General features: G+C 39.5%; 3 protein-coding genes across 4 annotated transcripts; all 3 read right to left on the bottom strand.

The window, feature by feature from the left end:
• Positions 1-1,760: 1,760 nt before the first annotated feature.
• LOC120787187 (chemokine-like receptor 1) lies at positions 1,761-3,799 on the bottom strand. The gene is made up of 2 exons (XM_040122882.1): positions 3,265-3,799; positions 1,761-2,872 (listed from the first exon to the last, which is right to left on the bottom strand). The coding sequence occupies exon 2, from the start codon at positions 2,856-2,858 to the stop codon at positions 1,761-1,763; it is 1,098 nt and encodes a 365-aa protein (XP_039978816.1). The 5' UTR covers positions 2,859-2,872; positions 3,265-3,799.
• Positions 3,800-5,563: 1,764 nt separating this feature from the next.
• LOC120787188 (chemokine-like receptor 1) lies at positions 5,564-6,846 on the bottom strand. The gene has a single exon (XM_040122883.1). The coding sequence runs from the start codon at positions 6,844-6,846 to the stop codon at positions 5,749-5,751; it is 1,098 nt and encodes a 365-aa protein (XP_039978817.1). The 3' UTR covers positions 5,564-5,748.
• A 2,409-nt stretch (positions 6,847-9,255) lies between these two features.
• LOC120787186 (chemokine-like receptor 1) lies at positions 9,256-16,451 on the bottom strand. Of its 2 annotated transcripts, XM_040122881.1 has the most exons (3): positions 16,415-16,451; positions 14,845-15,662; positions 9,256-10,498 (listed from the first exon to the last, which is right to left on the bottom strand). In XM_040122881.1, the coding sequence occupies exons 2-3, from the start codon at positions 15,646-15,648 to the stop codon at positions 10,205-10,207; spliced, it is 1,098 nt and encodes a 365-aa protein (XP_039978815.1). In that variant the 5' UTR covers positions 15,649-15,662; positions 16,415-16,451; the 3' UTR covers positions 9,256-10,204. The 2 variants fall into 2 exon arrangements, with proteins under 2 accessions (XP_039978815.1, XP_039978814.1); XM_040122880.1 differs by lacking the exons at positions 14,845-15,662; positions 16,415-16,451 and adding an exon at positions 12,069-12,105 and having other exon boundaries at positions 9,256-11,316.
• Between the last annotated feature and the right edge of the window lie 31 nt (positions 16,452-16,482).

Raw genomic sequence — 16,482 nt, 5'->3', positions numbered from 1 at the left:
ACTGCCCCCTCTCTTCAGCCTGCACCACCTTACAAGAAAGTCACACTAGCGTCTGTCAGTAATCGGTTGAGGAGCAGTTTGATAAAAGAGCAGCCTACTCTGCGCTGAAGCTAGATGTGTATAAACTATGCAGCATCTGTAGGTCCAACCCTGCAAGCACAAAATATCTGAGGTCAGAATATAGCTTTTTATGAAATGTTATATTTGTAGTAGAGCAGTTTCCTATGTGGATGTTGTCAGCATCCTGTTTTGCACTCTTAATCAGATTTCCCTTAAAAATTTGAAATATATCTGGTTTTGAAATTAGGTGTTACTGAAAACTTATGAAAAAAGTTTGAGGAACCACAAAACGTTCAGACAAACAGTAGATGATACTACAAAAGTAAAACATACACTACACACTATAATGTCCCTGTATTGCTACTGTTTAGCTTTGTATTTTGTTTTGTGACCCTTTGGAAGAAGAACATAGACATAAGATTTTAACCAAGTGAGTCCTCATCTAATGGCACAGCTCTATTTATTTACAGAGCTTATTTTTAAAGGCGGACCTTTTTGATTTCATCGGAGGTATTAACTAACTACACTCACTTCTACAGTTTGTCCTTGACTGAAACCTTCCCACAATTCACTCACAGTTCTGGTTGACTGCTCTCTTTACTTTCAGCAGCAGAGTACTGTTTCACAAATTTCTTTATGTGGTGATTATGAGACGAACATAATGATTTGAAAAATTATAAAGTCTGAATTATATTTTAACAATTGAAATAATGGTGACAGCAAAAATGACATCAAGTCATCACCATCATCATCCTACTAATTTTACATCAGAATTAAGAATGTGAAGGGAAGTTTGTGTTATATTACAATATGCCATATAAACCAACATCATACAGAACACAGAATAAGTGTGCCATTCCAGTTTTCTGTGAAGCTCTGTTATCTGACGGTTGAGGTATAATGTAGACCTTAAGCCAGGTAAGAAGTGGAGCTGCTACATTACAAACATTAAACTGTAAGATCACAGTAACCATCATGTATAAATGTTTATCCAACCAGCAGTCAAAGTTCAGGTGAAACACTTTGTATGGTCCTGCCAAATGGAAAGCAACAAGGTAGACTGACGGTATCCAGGTGCTCTGTGCATTATAAGAAATAGACATTTTACAGCGATTTACGTGGTGAAATGACTATATAAGCGAAAAAGAGCAAAATTACAACACAGACCTACATCTGAAAATGGTGCAGATCAACCCCCATTTCATGTGTTAAAAGCCCATTTTTGCAGTGGTTTAGAAATAATGCCTTGTATATTCTATATTCAGTAAAATCTGCTCCATACAGCCTATTATATTGTACAGCAAGAAAGGCATGTTTTTGTGTTTACAGAAAGTGTCACTGTGTTTTGTAGGTGATGTTCCAGCCTGTCAATTATCATGGTATTCTAAAATTATGACCTATAACTAATTATACTCAATTATTGTGTTATCTCTGTTGTCACATACAGGCAAGGACATGGTCATCAAAATCTGCTGTGAGAGATGAAAAAAAAAATTTTTGCGCTTGAGTTACACAAATTCAACCATAAATTATGTAATACGTATTTTGAAATTACCGCTGGATTATTTTTCCTAGGAGATGGCATTGACCCTTTGAGCTCTGTTATGGTTTACGACAGAGCTATAATATAATCTAATAATAAACTCAAAATGATTTTCTGTGTACAGTCCCAGTTTTTGGTTCTTCATGTCATGGACAGTCTATACTTCAGTATTAAGAGTTGATTTGTCATTGATCTGACTGGTGTCCACTGACTTTGTGTCAGTTTGAGAGCGTGTCTCCTCTTCCTGGAAGGCTGTTTCCAATACATTCAGGATGGATTTGCGGACTTTATCCTTGAAATCTTGGCCCATGAACACATACAGCAGCGGGTTCAGGCAACTGTTGAGAAAGGCCAGGCTGGTGGTAATAGGGACACCGATAACAATGACAATGCCTAATGTTCCACTTTGATTAGGACCAGTGAAATGAACCAACTCAATTAGAGCCATGATGTGAAAGGGAGCCCAGCACAGGAAAAATGTGGTGATAACGGCAGCAATGATCTTAAAGGGGCGACTTGACTGGCTGGCCAGGGTGCGGTTCCTTATGAGACAATAGATTATCACAGCATAGGAGGACACAATGACAGTGAAGGGGATAACAAATGCCAGGAAGAAGCGGGTGATGGTCATGACCTGGTGACGAAACTGTCGCAGCTGATTCACAGAAGGTGTTACAAAATCATCTGAAAGTCCATAGTTGGTGAAGCAGAAGATGTGGTCTTTATGTGATGGTGTAGTGTCCCTGAAGACGTAGTTTATATCGCTGAGAATCAGAGCCAGTACCCAAACACCCAGACTCACACAGGATGCCTTGCGTACACTTCGGTGGTTCCGGGCCCAGACGGGCCACACCACAGACACACATCTGTCCACACTGATCACCACCAGGATGTTGACACTGGCAAACATGTTCAGGGAGCTTACGGTGCCGTACAGTTTGCACATGAAGTTGCCGAAAGGCCAGTGGAAATCCAAAGCCAGGTAGGTCACACCCAGGGGCAGGAATGCTGTGAAGAGGAAGTCGGCCACAGCAAGTTTGAGGAACCAAACTGTGTTAACTGTTTTCTTCATCTTGAACCCGGTCACCCAGATAACCACTCCATTGCCGAACACACCGAGAACGAAGGCCAGGCAGTAAACAATGAGAGACATGATGTGGAGAGACTGTCTCAGCTCAGCATACTCATCAGTGAAATTTATTCCTGATACATTTCTTGTATCGTTGTGATAGAAAGGGGTAGTGGTCATTTCCATCGTTGTCTTGAGACCTGAAATGGCAATAACATTAATCAATATGAAACTTTTTTCCATTTTCTAGTTAACCCATATAGATGTCATCCAGCCCTCCCTCTCTGAGAGACGTAATAACCAAAGGGGTCTCATTTATCTACAAAGCCAAGCCTAGCAAAATCATTATACTGACAGTACCTTTACTGCAAATTCTTTTTAAAGATCGTTATCGACCCAGAGAAACAGCCAGTTCTCTGAAATAAAGAAGTATAGCTTATTTAACGACTTTAAATCAATTGCATTACAATTAAAATCCAATGTAAGATGTTGGTCTAGGTCTCTGCAGCCAAAATCTGATGATTTTGTCCACATATTTCCTTTTACCAACCTTGCTGGATTAATCTTGCATGAACTAGCAAAGGTAACGTACCTTTCTCAAAGCTCTCCAGTTGGTCGAGGACGAATCTGCAGCAGAAGTTTCCCTGATCAAATGCTGACAGGTTAATATAAACTGCTCTGTGGGTAGTAATATTTCACTGCCCAAGCTGAGGCGGAGCCACAAGCAGCACGCACAGAAAAAAATAACTCCTTTCCACCCTGAAGTCTAATAAATCTCTTGTATCCACGTGCACTTGAACTCTTTGGGCACTGTCGATAAAAAATGTTTGTTTGTGTCTTCATTGATAGATGAGCTGCATCATGCATATGTTGACACATTTCACTATTATGTTATACTTCAAATACATCATACTCTTTGTTGCATTGTGTTCACACCTGTGTTCAGCATCTGGACATTACTCCATCTTTTACTGCCCCCTCTCTTCAGCCTGCACCACCTTACAAGAAAGTCACACTAGCGTCTGTCAGTAATCGAAGGTTGAGGAGCAGTTTGATAAAAGAGCAGCCTACTCTGCGCTGAAGCTAGATGTGTATAAACTATGCAGCATCTGTAGGTCCAACCCTGCAAGCACAAAATATCTGAGGTCAGAATATAGCTTTTTATGAAATGATATATTTGTAGTAGAGCAGTTTCCTATGTGGATGTTGTCAGCATCTTGTTTTGCACTCTTAATCAGATTTCCCTAGAAAATTTGAAATATATCTGGTTTTGAAATTAGGTGTTACTGAAAACTTATGAAAAAAGTTTGAGGAACCACAAAACGTTCAGACAAACAGTAGATGATACTACAAAAGTAAAACATACACTACACACTATAATGTCCCTGTATTGCTACTGTTTAGCTTTGTATTTTGTTTTGTGACCCTTTGGAAGAAGAGCAGAGACATAAGATTTTAACCAAGTGAGTCCTCATCTATTGGCACAGCCCTATTTAATTACAGAGCTTACTTTTAAAGGCGGACCTTTTTGATTTCACTGGAGGTATTAACTAACTACACTCACTTCTACAGTTTGTCCTTGACTGAAACCTTCCCACAATTCACTCACAGTTCTGGTTGACTGCTCTCTTTACTTTCAGCAGCAGAGCACTGTTCCACAAATTTCTTTGCTTTAACATTATATGAAAGAGCAACAAAAAATTCATAATATTGGAGGACTGCAAAATACTTTCCAAATGCCAATAAAATTAGATAATGAAGGATCAGGACAGATCCAAACAAGCTAAAGGTCCAAACTATTTCACTAATAAAATGAACAAATTCATCATCAATGTTACCCACTTGAGCTCATCAGAATGATTGGACACAACATAAAAGCTACTGATTGATTTCTGTCATTTACCGGTTGTTAGTTATGATATGTTATTATCAGGTGTTACAACAGATGAGTTGGTATGTGCCTGATACCAGAGAGGAGATTACAGGCACAGTGTGTTATGAAGTTATACGGTGATTATGAGACGAACATAATGAGTGGAAAAACAATAAAGTCTGAATTATATTTTAACAATTGAAATAATGGTGACAGCAAAATGACATCAAGTCATCACCATCATCATCCTACTAATTTTACATCAGAATTAAGAATGTGAAGGGAAGTTTGTGTTATATTACAATATGCCATATAAACCAACATCATACAGAACACAGAATAAGTGTGCTATTCCAGTTTTCTGTGAAGCTCTGTTATCTGACGGTTGAGGTATAATGTAGACCTTAAGCCAGGTAAGAAGTGGAGCTGCTACATTACAAACATTAAACTGTAAGATCACAGTAACCATCATGTATAAATGTTTATCCAACCAGCAGTCAAAGTTCAGGTGAAACACTTTGTATGGTCCTGCCAAATGGAAAGCAACAAGGTAGACTGACGGTATCCAGGTGCTCTGTGTGCATTATAAGAAATAGACATTTTACAGCGATTTACGGGTGAAATGACTATATAAGCGAAAAAGAGCAAAATTACAACACAGACCTACATCTGAAAATGGTGCAGATCAACCCCCCATTTCATGTGTTAAAAGCCCATTTTTTGCAGTGGTTTAGAAATAATGCCTTGTATATTCTATATTCAGTAAAATCTGCTCCATACAGCCTATTATATTGTACAGCAAGAAAGGCATGTTTTTGTGTTTATTGTGAAAGTGTCACTGTGTTTTGTAGGTGATGTTCCAGCCTGTCAATTATCATGGTATTCTAAAATTATGACCTATAACTAATTATACTCGTATCGTTACTGTGTTATCTCTGTTGTCACATACAGGCAAGGACATGGTCATCAAAATCTGCTGTGAGAGATGAAAAAAAAATTTTTTGCGCTTGAGTTACACAAATTCAACCATAAATTATGTAATACGTATTTTGAAATTACCGCTGGATTATTTTTCCTAGGAGATGGCATTGACCCTTTGAGCTCTGTTATGGCGACGACAGAGCTATAATATAATCTAATAATAAACTCAAAATGACTTTCTGTGTACAGTCCCAGTTTTTGGTTCTTCATGTCATGGACAGTCTATACTTCAGTATTAAGAGTTGATTTGTCATTGATCTGACTGGTGTCCACTGAGTTTGTGACAGTGTGAGAGCGTGTCTCCTCTTCCTGGAAGGCTGTCTCCAATACATTCAGGATGGATTTGCGGACTTTATCCTTGAAATCTTGGCCCATGAACACATACAGCAGCGGGTTCAGGCAACTGTTGAGAAAGGCCAGGCTGGAGGTAATAGTGACACCGATAACAATGACATGGCACAATGTTCCACTTTGATTAAGACCAGTGAAATGAACAAACTCAATTAGAGCCATGATGTGAAAGGGAGCCCAGCACAGGAAAAATGTGGTGATAACGGCAGCAATGATCTTAAAGGGGCGACTTGACTGGCTGGCCAGGGTGCGGTTCCTTCTGAGACGATGGATTATCGAAGCATAAGAGGACACAATGACAGTGAAGGGGATAACAAATGCCAGGAAGAAGCTGGTGATGGTCATGACCTGTTGACGAAACTGTCGGAGCTGATTCACAGAAGGTGTTACAAAATCATCTGAAAGTCCATAGTTGGTGAAGCAGAAGATGTGGTCTTTATGTGATGGTGTAGTGTCCCTGAAGACGTAGTTTATATCGCTGAGAATCAGAGCCAGTACCCAAACACCCAGACTCACACAGGATGCCTTGCGTACACTTCGGTGGTTCCGGGCCCAGACGGGCCACACCACAGACACACATCTGTCCACACTGATCACCACCAGGATGTAGACACTGGCAAACATGTTCAGGGAGATTACGGTGCCATACAGTTTGCACATGAAGTTGCCGAAAGGCCAGTGGAAATCCAAAGCCAGGTAGGTCACACCCAGGGGCAGGAATGCTGTGAAGAGGAAGTCGGCCACAGCAAGGTTGAGGAACCAAACTGTGTTAACTGTTTTCTTCATCTTGAACCCGGTCACCCAGATAACCACTCCATTGCCGAACACACCGAGAACGAAGGCCAGGCAGTAAACAATGAGAGACATGATGTGGAGAGACTGTCTCAGCTCAGCATATGCGTCACAGTCATTTATTCCTGATACATTTCTTGTATCGTTGTGATAGAAAGGGGTAGTGGTCATTTCCATCGTTGTCTTGAGACCTGAAATGGCAATAACATTAATCAATATGAAACTTTTTTCCATTTTCTAGTTAACCCATATAGATGTCAGCCAGCCCTCCCTCTCTGAGAGACGTAATAATCAAAGGGGTCTTATTTATCTACAAAGCCCTTGTTGGTTAATAGCCATCTTATATCTCATATTTGCTGCTCCGGCACTTCAACCCATATTTAACCCACTCCAGTGAATGGTTGATGCTCCAGGAGCCACGAACTAGAACTGAAATACACCGAAAAATCAAAGTACTTATGCTCCTCTGTAACTTTTAGACCATTCTTAACGAACGTTCTCTGCCTGCTCTGTCTGCTTTCCCTGACCCTGAACCCTGTTTACTGTCAGTTTTCTGTCTGATTTATTTTCCTGTTATTATAATATTGTATCATGCTGTTAACCGGGTGTTGCTGAGTAATGACACTATTTCCCAACAGTTAGACACACGCATTAAATGGCAAAACAATTTGATGATGAAAGGTTTTAGCAAAATTATTATACTGACAGTACCTTTACTGCAAATTCTTTTTAAAGATCGTTATTGACCCAGAGAAACAGCCAGTTCTCTGAAATAAAGAAGTATAGCTTATTTAACGACTTTAAATCAATTGCATTACAATTAAAATCCAATGTAAGATGTTGGAGGCCAGGCAGTAAACAATGAGAGACATGATGTGGAGAGACTGTCTCAGCTCATTATGGTCATCATAGTCCTTGTCGTCATACAACGAGCCATTTCCACCATATAAGTCTGTTGTATTATTTTTCTGCTTCATTGTCTCGAGACCAGCCTGCGATTGCAACATGAAAAATAAATCTTATTTTTTTTCTATTTTTCCTAGAGCATACACATGCAAACAGCAAACATCCTTAAAATGAAAAATGAAATTCATTGCACGCACAGGAAGAGAATATCAAGATTTGTAGATATATGGATTTAAATTATCTGATGGAAAGTAGCTAAGCTCGGCCTCTTTATAAAAAACCTTGTCCACTTAGAAAAGCAACAAACTATCTGAAATATAGCAGCTGACCTTTATCTTATAATTTTACCGAATGCCTTTGTTATTAAACTCCAGGGAAGGGGTTTTTCTGGGTAGCTTTAACCAACATCAGATGCCCTTATTGTCTTGTTTTTTTCAATCCAACCCCTTCAGATGAATCTCAAATTCAGGCAAAATCACAGGATAACATATTAGAGCACTGCCTTTCTCAGAGTTCGTCAGTCGGATCAGGATGTGTGTGCAGCAGAAGTAACTCTGGTCCAACTCTTACAAATTAATGGGAGCTGTGTGCCCTGAAGACTTCTGAACTATGTCAAGTCACTGGCACATTGAGGAAGGACCACATGTACCAAGCATACATACACACAAAAAAAACACGCACACGTGTATTCACACATGCACACACACAGACAGATGCATACACACACACACACATAACACTTTTAATGCTTCTTACAACAAATTCCACTTGTACTGCAAGTTTGTGAGGCGATACATTTAAATTTTCGAGAACAACTCCTAATCACGCAAATTAAAACTGGAGTCCTCTTTTCTTTTTAAATGATCATTATTTTGAAATATTATCGCTTTTAATTTAACTAGATTTGCTTTTGTGCTGTAGTTTAATTCCTAAACTTTTCTGTTTGGTTGCTAATACACATGCCAAGGCTCTGTAACATCATGCCTTGATGTTTCAAATTTCATTGCTGAATAAATCATTGAAAGTATAACAGGCAGGGCGACTCTCGTATAACATGGAGGGTATACGGGTATATGGGACTGTCCTATATAAAACAGACGTTCAGTCAGGGCCATAGCAAGGTTTTAAGCAATACTGAGATCATGTGTCCAAGTTCCCCCCAAAAGAAGAACAACCAAAAAAGAAGCGAATGATCCATTGCCACTTCTATGTGCTGTTTATTTGTGCTTATTTGTATTTCCACGTCCGACCATTAGGTGGAGCATCCTTCTTTTCAGATAAGTGATAGCCTACATAAATACCTTTTCAAGTTTATCAGTGTAATCAGGGTCATGTGTCGCTGCTATCAGTGAGAAAAGCATACAGATTTTAACCATGCCCCAACCTCAAGCTGTGACATCTCATGTCCACCGAGGATCCTGCTGCACAATTTTCAGGGTAATATCCGAGATCTAGGTTATCTATATGTTCCTTCCTGTTAAGATCTTATATCACAGTCTTAATCAGATTTCTTCTAAAATTTAGAAACACATATGAGGTGCAACTACCTTTAGTGTGCTGGAGAAGGGTTATTATCTCTAAATACTTTTCATACCCGCAGGGGTCACCACAGCTTTTACAAGTACAATTTAGACAAGGCTATAAGCGTTTTATGTAATTTATTTCTCCATGAATAAAGGGTGTAAAAATGTACATTGAATATTAAAGAAATACATATGAGATACATAAATTAATTTGAAAATATGGGGTTTTATCTTACATTCAGGCCAACAAGTCAAGGTAACATAAATACCAGTATGTCCAAAGTGTTTCACTAATAACGATAAGAATAATAACTAATAACAATGAAAAAAACAAATGTATCATAAATCTTACTCAATTGAGCTCATTAGAACAAGGACATGATGTAAAAGCTAGAGATAATTGATGACTTTTACACAAAAAGCCTATCAAAAATGTAAGTACTTAATCATAATTGACTGATGAGGAACCCACTTCCTGACTTTAATATACTAAGAAGGTAGTAAAGACCGGACCACACTGATTGATTTCCAATAAATAGCACTGTTTGCACTATTAATGACACTTTAATGGTGCAAACAGGCACTATTTAGTACATTCTGTAAAACTATACTGTTTGCACCATTAAAGACTAAAAATCACTGTGCTCTCGCCTTTCTTTCCCTTTGATGTTCTCTGTCTTTGGTCTGAGGTGCACCTGAGTCAACCACACATAATAATAAAGCTTTTATAGACAGGTGCATGCTACATATCACGATATGTTCCAGCTTGTCTATTATCATGTTATTCTAAAATTAAGACCTATAACTAATTATACTCGTATCGTTACTGTGTTATCTCTGTTGTCACATACAGGCAAGGACATGGTCATCAAAATCTGCTGTGAGAGATGAAAAAAAAAAATTTTTGCGCTTGAGTTACACAAATTCAACCATAAATTATGTCATACGTATTTTGAAATTACTGCTGGATTATTTTTCCTAGGAGATGGCATTGACCCTTTGAGCTCTGTTATGGTGACGACAGAGATATAATATAATCTAATAATAAACTCAAAATGACTTTCTGTGTACAGTCCCAGTTTTTGGTTCTTCATGACATAGACAGTCTATACTTCAGTATTAAGAGTTGATTTGTCATTGATCTGACTGGTGTCCACTGAGTTTGTGACAGTGTGAGAGCGTGTCTCCTCTTCCTGGAAGGCTGTTTCCAATACATTCAGGATGGATTTGCGGACTTTATCCTTGAAATCTTGGCCCATGAACACATACAGCAGCGGGTTCAGGCAACTGTTGAGAAAGGCCAGGCTGGTGGTAATAGGGACACCGATAACAATGACATGGCACAATGTTCCACTTGAATGATTTGCCGTGTGCTTTACCATCTCAATTAGATCAATGATGTGAAAGGGAGCCCAGCACAGGAAAAATGTGGTGATAACGGCAGCAATGATCTTAAAGGGGCGACTTGACTGGCTGGCCAGGGTGCGGTTCCTTATGAGACGATGGATTATCAAAGCATAGGAGGACACAATGACGGTGAAGGGGACAACAAATGCCAGGAAGAAGCGGGTGATGGTCATGACCTGTTGACGAAACATTCGCAGCTGAATCACAGAAGGTGTCTTACGATCATCTGAAAGAGCATAGTTTGTGAAGCAGAAGATGTGGTCTTTATGTGATGGTGTAGTGTCCCTGAAGACGTAGTTTATATCGCTGAGAATCAGAGCCAGTACCCAAACACCCAGACTCACACAGGATGCCTTGCGTACACTTCGGTGGTTCTGGGCCCAGACGGGCCACACCACAGACACACATCTGTCCACACTGATCACCACCAGGATGTAGACACTGGCAAACATGTTTAGACGACTTATAGTGCTGTTCAGTTTGCACATGAAGTTGCCGAAAGGCCAGTGGAAATCCAAAGCCAGGTAGGTCACACCCAGGGGCAGGAATGCTGTGAAGAGGAAGTCGGCCACAGCAAGGTTGAGGAACCAAACTGTGTTAACTGTTTTCTTCATCTTGAACCCGGTCACCCAGATAACCACTCCATTGCCGAACACACCGAGAACGAAGGCCAGGCAGTAAACAATGAGAGACATGATGTGGAGAGACTTTTTCAGCTCAGCATATGCGTCACAGTCATTTATTCCTGATACATTTCTTGTATTGTTGTGATAGAAAGGGGTAGTGGTCATTTCCATCGTTGTCTTGAGACCTGAAATGGCAATAACATTAATCAATATGAAACTTTTTTCCATTTTCTAGTTAACCCATATACATGTCAGCCAGCCCTCCCTCTCTGAGAGACGTAATAATCAAAGGGGTCTTATTTATCTACAAAGCCCTTGTTGGTTAATAGCCATCTTATATCTCATATTTGCTGCTCCGGCACTTCAACCCATATTTAACCCACTCCAGTGAATGGTTGATGCTCCAGGAGCCACGAACTAGAACTGAAATACACCGAAAAATCAAAGTACTTATGCTCCTCTGTAACTTTTAGACCATTCTTAACGAACGTTCTCTGCCTGCTCTGTCTGCTTTCCCTGACCCTGAACCCTGTTTACTGTCAGTTTTCTGTCTGATTTATTTTCCTGTTATTATAATATTGTATCATGCTGTTAACCGGGTGTTGCTGAGTAATGACACTATTTCCCAACAGTTAGACACACGCATTAAATGGCAAAACAATTTGATGATGAAAGGTTTTAGCAAAATTATTATACTGACAGTACCTTTACTGCAAATTCTTTTTAAAGATCGTTATTGACCCAGAGAAACAGCCAGTTCTCTGAAATAAAGAAGTATAGCTTATTTAACGACTTTAAATCAATTGCATTACAATTAAAATCCAATGTAAGATGTTGGTCTAGGTCTCTGCAGCCAAAATCTGATGATTTTGTCCACATATTTCCTTTTACCAACCTTGCTGGATTAATCTCGCATGAACTAGCAAAGGTAACGTACCTCTCTCAAAGCTCTCCAGTTGGTCGAGGATGAATCTGCAGCAGAAGTTTCCCTGATCAAATGCTGACAGGTTAATATAAACTGCTCTGTGGGTAGTAATATTTCACTGCCCAAGCTGAGGCGGAGCCACAAGCAGCACGCACAGAAAAAAATAACTCCTTTCCACCCTGAAGTCTAATAATCTCTTGTATCCACGTGCACTTGAACTCTTTGGGCACTGTCGATAAAAAATGTTTGTTTGTGTCTTCATTGATAGATGAGCTGCATCATGCATATGTTGACACATTTCACTATTATGTTATACTTCAAATACATCATACTCTTTGTTGCATTGTGTTCACACCTGTGTTCAGCATCTGGACATTACTCCATCTTTTACTGCCCCCTCTCTTCAGCCTGCACCACCTTACAAGAAAGTCACACTAGCGTCTGTCAGTAATCGAAGGTTGAGGAGCAGTTTGATAAAAGAGCAGCCTACTCTGCGCTGAAGCTAGATGTGTATAAACTATGCAGCATCTGTAGGTCCAACCCTGCAAGCACAAAATATCTGAGGTCAGAATATAGCTTTTTATGAAATGTTATATTTGTAGTAGAGCAGTTTCCTATGTGGATATTGTCACTATCCTGTTTTGCACTCTTAATCAGATTTCCCTAGAAAATTTGAAATATATCTGGTTTTGAAATTAGGTGTTACTGAAAACTTATGAAAAAAGTTTGAGGAACCACAAAACGTTCAGACAAACAGTAGATGATACTACAAAAGTAAAACATACACTACACACTATAATGTCCCTGTATTGCTACTGTTTAGCTTTGTATTTTGTTTTGTGACCCTTTGGAAGAAGAGCAGAGACATAAGATTTTAACCAAGTGAGTCCTCATCTATTGGCACAGCCCTATTTAATTACAGAGCTTACTTTTAAAGGCGGACCTTTTTGATTTCACTGGAGGTATTAACTAACTACACTCACTTCTACAGTTTGTCCTTGACTGAAACCTTCCCACAATTCACTCACAGTTCTGGTTGACTGCTCTCTTTACTTTCAGCAGCAGAGCACTGTTCCACAAATTTCTTTGCTTTAACATTATATGAAAGAGCAACAAAAAATTCATAATATTGGAGGACTGCAAAATACTTTCCAAATGCCAATAAAATTAGATAATGAAGGATCAGGACAGATCCAAACAAGCTAAAGGTCCAAACTATTTCACTAATAAAATGAACAAATTCATCATCAATGTTACCCACTTGAGCTCATCAGAATGATTGGACACAACATAAAAGCTACTGATTGATTTCTGTCATTTACCGTTGTTAGTTATGATATGTTATTATCAGGTGTTACAACAGATGAGTTGGGTATGTGCCTGATACCAGAGAGGAGATTACAGGCACAGTGTGTTATGAAGTTATACGGTGATTATGAGACGAACATAATGAGTGGAAAACAATAAAGTCTGAATTATATTTTAACAATTGAAATAATGGTGACAGCAAAAATGACATCAAGTCATCACCATCATCATCCTACTAATTTTACATCAGAATTAAGAATGTGAAGGGAAGTTTGTGTTATATTACAATATGCCATATAAACCAACATCATACAGAACACAGAATAAGTGTGCCATTCCAGTTTTCTGTGAAGCTCTGTTATCTGACGGTTGAGGTATAATGTAGACCTTAAGCCAGGTAAGAAGTGGAGCTGCTACATTACAAACATTAAACTGTAAGATCACAGTAACCATCATGTATAAATGTTTATCCAACCAGCAGTCAAAGTTCAGGTGAAACACTTTGTATGGTCCTGCCAAATGGAAAGCAACAAGGTAGACTGACGGTATCCAGGTGCTCTGTGCATTATAAGAAATAGACATTTTACAGCGATTTACGTGGTGAAATGACTATATAAGCGAAAAGAGCAAAATTACAACACAAGACCTACATCTGAAAATGGTGCAGATCAACCCCCCATGTCATGTGTTAAAAGCCCATTTTTTGCAGTGGTTTAGAAATAATGCCTTGTATATTCTATATTCAGTAAAATCTGCTCCATACAGCCTATTATATTGTACAGCAAGAAAGGCATGTTTTTGTGTTTATTGTGAAAGTGTCACTGTGTTTTGTAGGTGATGTTCCAGCCTGTCAATTATCATGGTATTCTAAAATTATGACCTATAACTAATTATACTCGTATCGTTACTGTGTTATCTCTGTTGTCACATACAGGCAAGGACATGGTCATCAAAATCTGCTGTGAGAGATGAAAAAAAAAATTTTTGCGCTTGAGTTACACAAATTCAACCATAAATTATGTAATACGTATTTTGAAATTACCGCTGGATTATTTTTCCTAGGAGATGGCATTGACCCTTTGAGCTCTGTTATGGTTTACGACAGAGCTATAATATAATCTAATAATAAACTCAAAATGATTTTCTGTGTACAGTCCCAGTTTTGGTTCTTCATGTCATGGACAGTCTATACTTCAGTATTAAGAGTTGATTTGTCATTGATCTGACTGGTGTCCACTGAGTTTGTGACAGTGTGAGAGCGTGTCTCCTCTTCCTGGAAGGCTGTCTCCAATACATTCAGGATGGATTTGCGGACTTTATCCTTGAAATCTTGGCCCATGAACACATACAGCAGCGGGTTCAGGCAACTGTTGAGAAAGGCCAGGCTGGAGGTAATAGTGACACCGATAACAATGACATGGCACAATGTTCCACTTTGATTAAGACCAGTGAAATGAACAAACTCAATTAGAGCCATGATGTGAAAGGGAGCCCAGCACAGGAAAAATGTGGTGATAACGGCAGCAATGATCTTAAAGGGGCGACTTGACTGGCTGGCCAGGGTGCGGTTCCTTCTGAGACGATGGATTATCGAAGCATAAGAGGACACAATGACAGTGAAGGGGATAACAAATGCCAGGAAGAAGCTGGTGATGGTCATGACCTGTTGACGAAACTGTCGCAGCTGATTCACAGAAGGTGTTACAAAATCATCTGAAAGTCCATAGTTGGTGAAGCAGAAGATGTGGTCTTTATGTGATGGTGTAGTGTCCCTGAAGACGTAGTTTATATCGCTGAGAATCAGAGCCAGTACCCAAACACCCAGACTCACACAGGATGCCTTGCGTACACTTCGGTGGTTCCGGGCCCAGACGGGCCACACCACAGACACACATCTGTCCACACTGATCACCACCAGGATGTTGACACTGGCAAACATGTTCAGGGAGCTTACGGTGCCGTACAGTTTGCACATGAAGTTGCCGAAAGGCCAGTGGAAATCCAAAGCCAGGTAGGTCACACCCAGGGGCAGGAATGCTGTGAAGAGGAAGTCGGCCACAGCAAGGTTGAGGAACCAATCTGTGTTAACTGTTTTCTTCATCTTGAACCCAGTCACCCAGATAACCACTCCATTCCCGAACACACCGAGAACGAAGGCCAGGCAGTAAACAATGAGAGACATGATGTGGAGAGACTTTTTCAGCTCAGCATATGCGTCACAGTCATTTATTCCTGATACATTTCTTGTATTGTTGTGATAGAAAGGGGTAGTGGTCATTTCCATCGTTGTCTTGAGACCTGAAATGGCAATAACATTAATCAATATGAAACTTTTTTCCATTTTCTAGTTAACCCATATACATGTCAGCCAGCCCTCCCTCTCTGAGAGACGTAATAACCAAAGGGGTCTTATTTATCTACAAAGCCCTTGTTGGTTAATAGCCATCTTATATCTCATATTTGCTGCTCCGGCACTTCAACCCATATTTAACCCACTCCAGTGAATGGTTGATGCTCCAGGAGCCACGAACTAGAACTGAAATACACCGAAAAATCAAAGTACTTATGCTCCTCTGTAACTTTTAGACCATTCTTAATGAACGTTCTCTGCCTGCTCTGTCTGCTTTCCCTGACCCTGAACCCTGTTTACTGTCAGTTTTCTGTCTGATTTATTTTCCTGTTATTATAATATTGTATCATGCTGTTAACCGGGTGTTGCTGAGTAATGACACTATTTCCCAACAGTTAGACACACGCATTAAATGGCAAAACAATTTGATGATGAAAGGTTTTAGCAAAATCATTATACTGACAGTACCTTTACTGCAAATTCTTTTTAAAGATCGTTATTGACCCACAGAAACAGCCAGTTCTCTGAAATAAAGAAGTATAGCTTATTTAATGACTTTAAATCAATTGCATTACAATTAAAATCCAATGTAAGATTTTGGTCTAGGTCTCTGCAGCCAAAATCTGATGATTTTGTCCACATATTTCCTTTTACCAACCTTGCTGGATTAATCTCGCATGAACTAGCAAAGGTAACGTACCTCTCTCAAAGCTCTCCAGTTGGTCGAGGATGAATCTGCAGCAGAAGTTTCCCTGATCAAATGCTGAC

The sequence above is a fragment of the Xiphias gladius genome, unplaced genomic scaffold (assembly GCF_016859285.1).
Source record: "Xiphias gladius isolate SHS-SW01 ecotype Sanya breed wild unplaced genomic scaffold, ASM1685928v1 HiC_scaffold_1252, whole genome shotgun sequence".
NCBI lineage: Eukaryota > Metazoa > Chordata > Actinopteri > Istiophoriformes > Xiphiidae > Xiphias > Xiphias gladius.
This window is presented reverse-complemented; position numbering and strand designations above follow the sequence as displayed.

What these genes read in the sequence shown, in the direction of transcription:
- LOC120787187 (XM_040122882.1), bottom strand. Translation starts at nt 2,858, where the DNA reads ATGGAAATGACCACTACCCCTTTCTATCACAACGATACAAGAAATGTA.
- LOC120787188 (XM_040122883.1), bottom strand. Translation starts at nt 6,846, where the DNA reads ATGGAAATGACCACTACCCCTTTCTATCACAACGATACAAGAAATGTA.
- LOC120787186 (XM_040122881.1), bottom strand. Translation starts at nt 15,648, where the DNA reads ATGGAAATGACCACTACCCCTTTCTATCACAACAATACAAGAAATGTA. An exon ending in TGTGCTGGGCTCCCTTTCAC is followed by an intron (nt 10,499 to 14,844) that starts ATCATGGCTCTA and finishes GCTCCCTTTCAC; the next exon opens with ATCATTGATCTAATTGAGAT.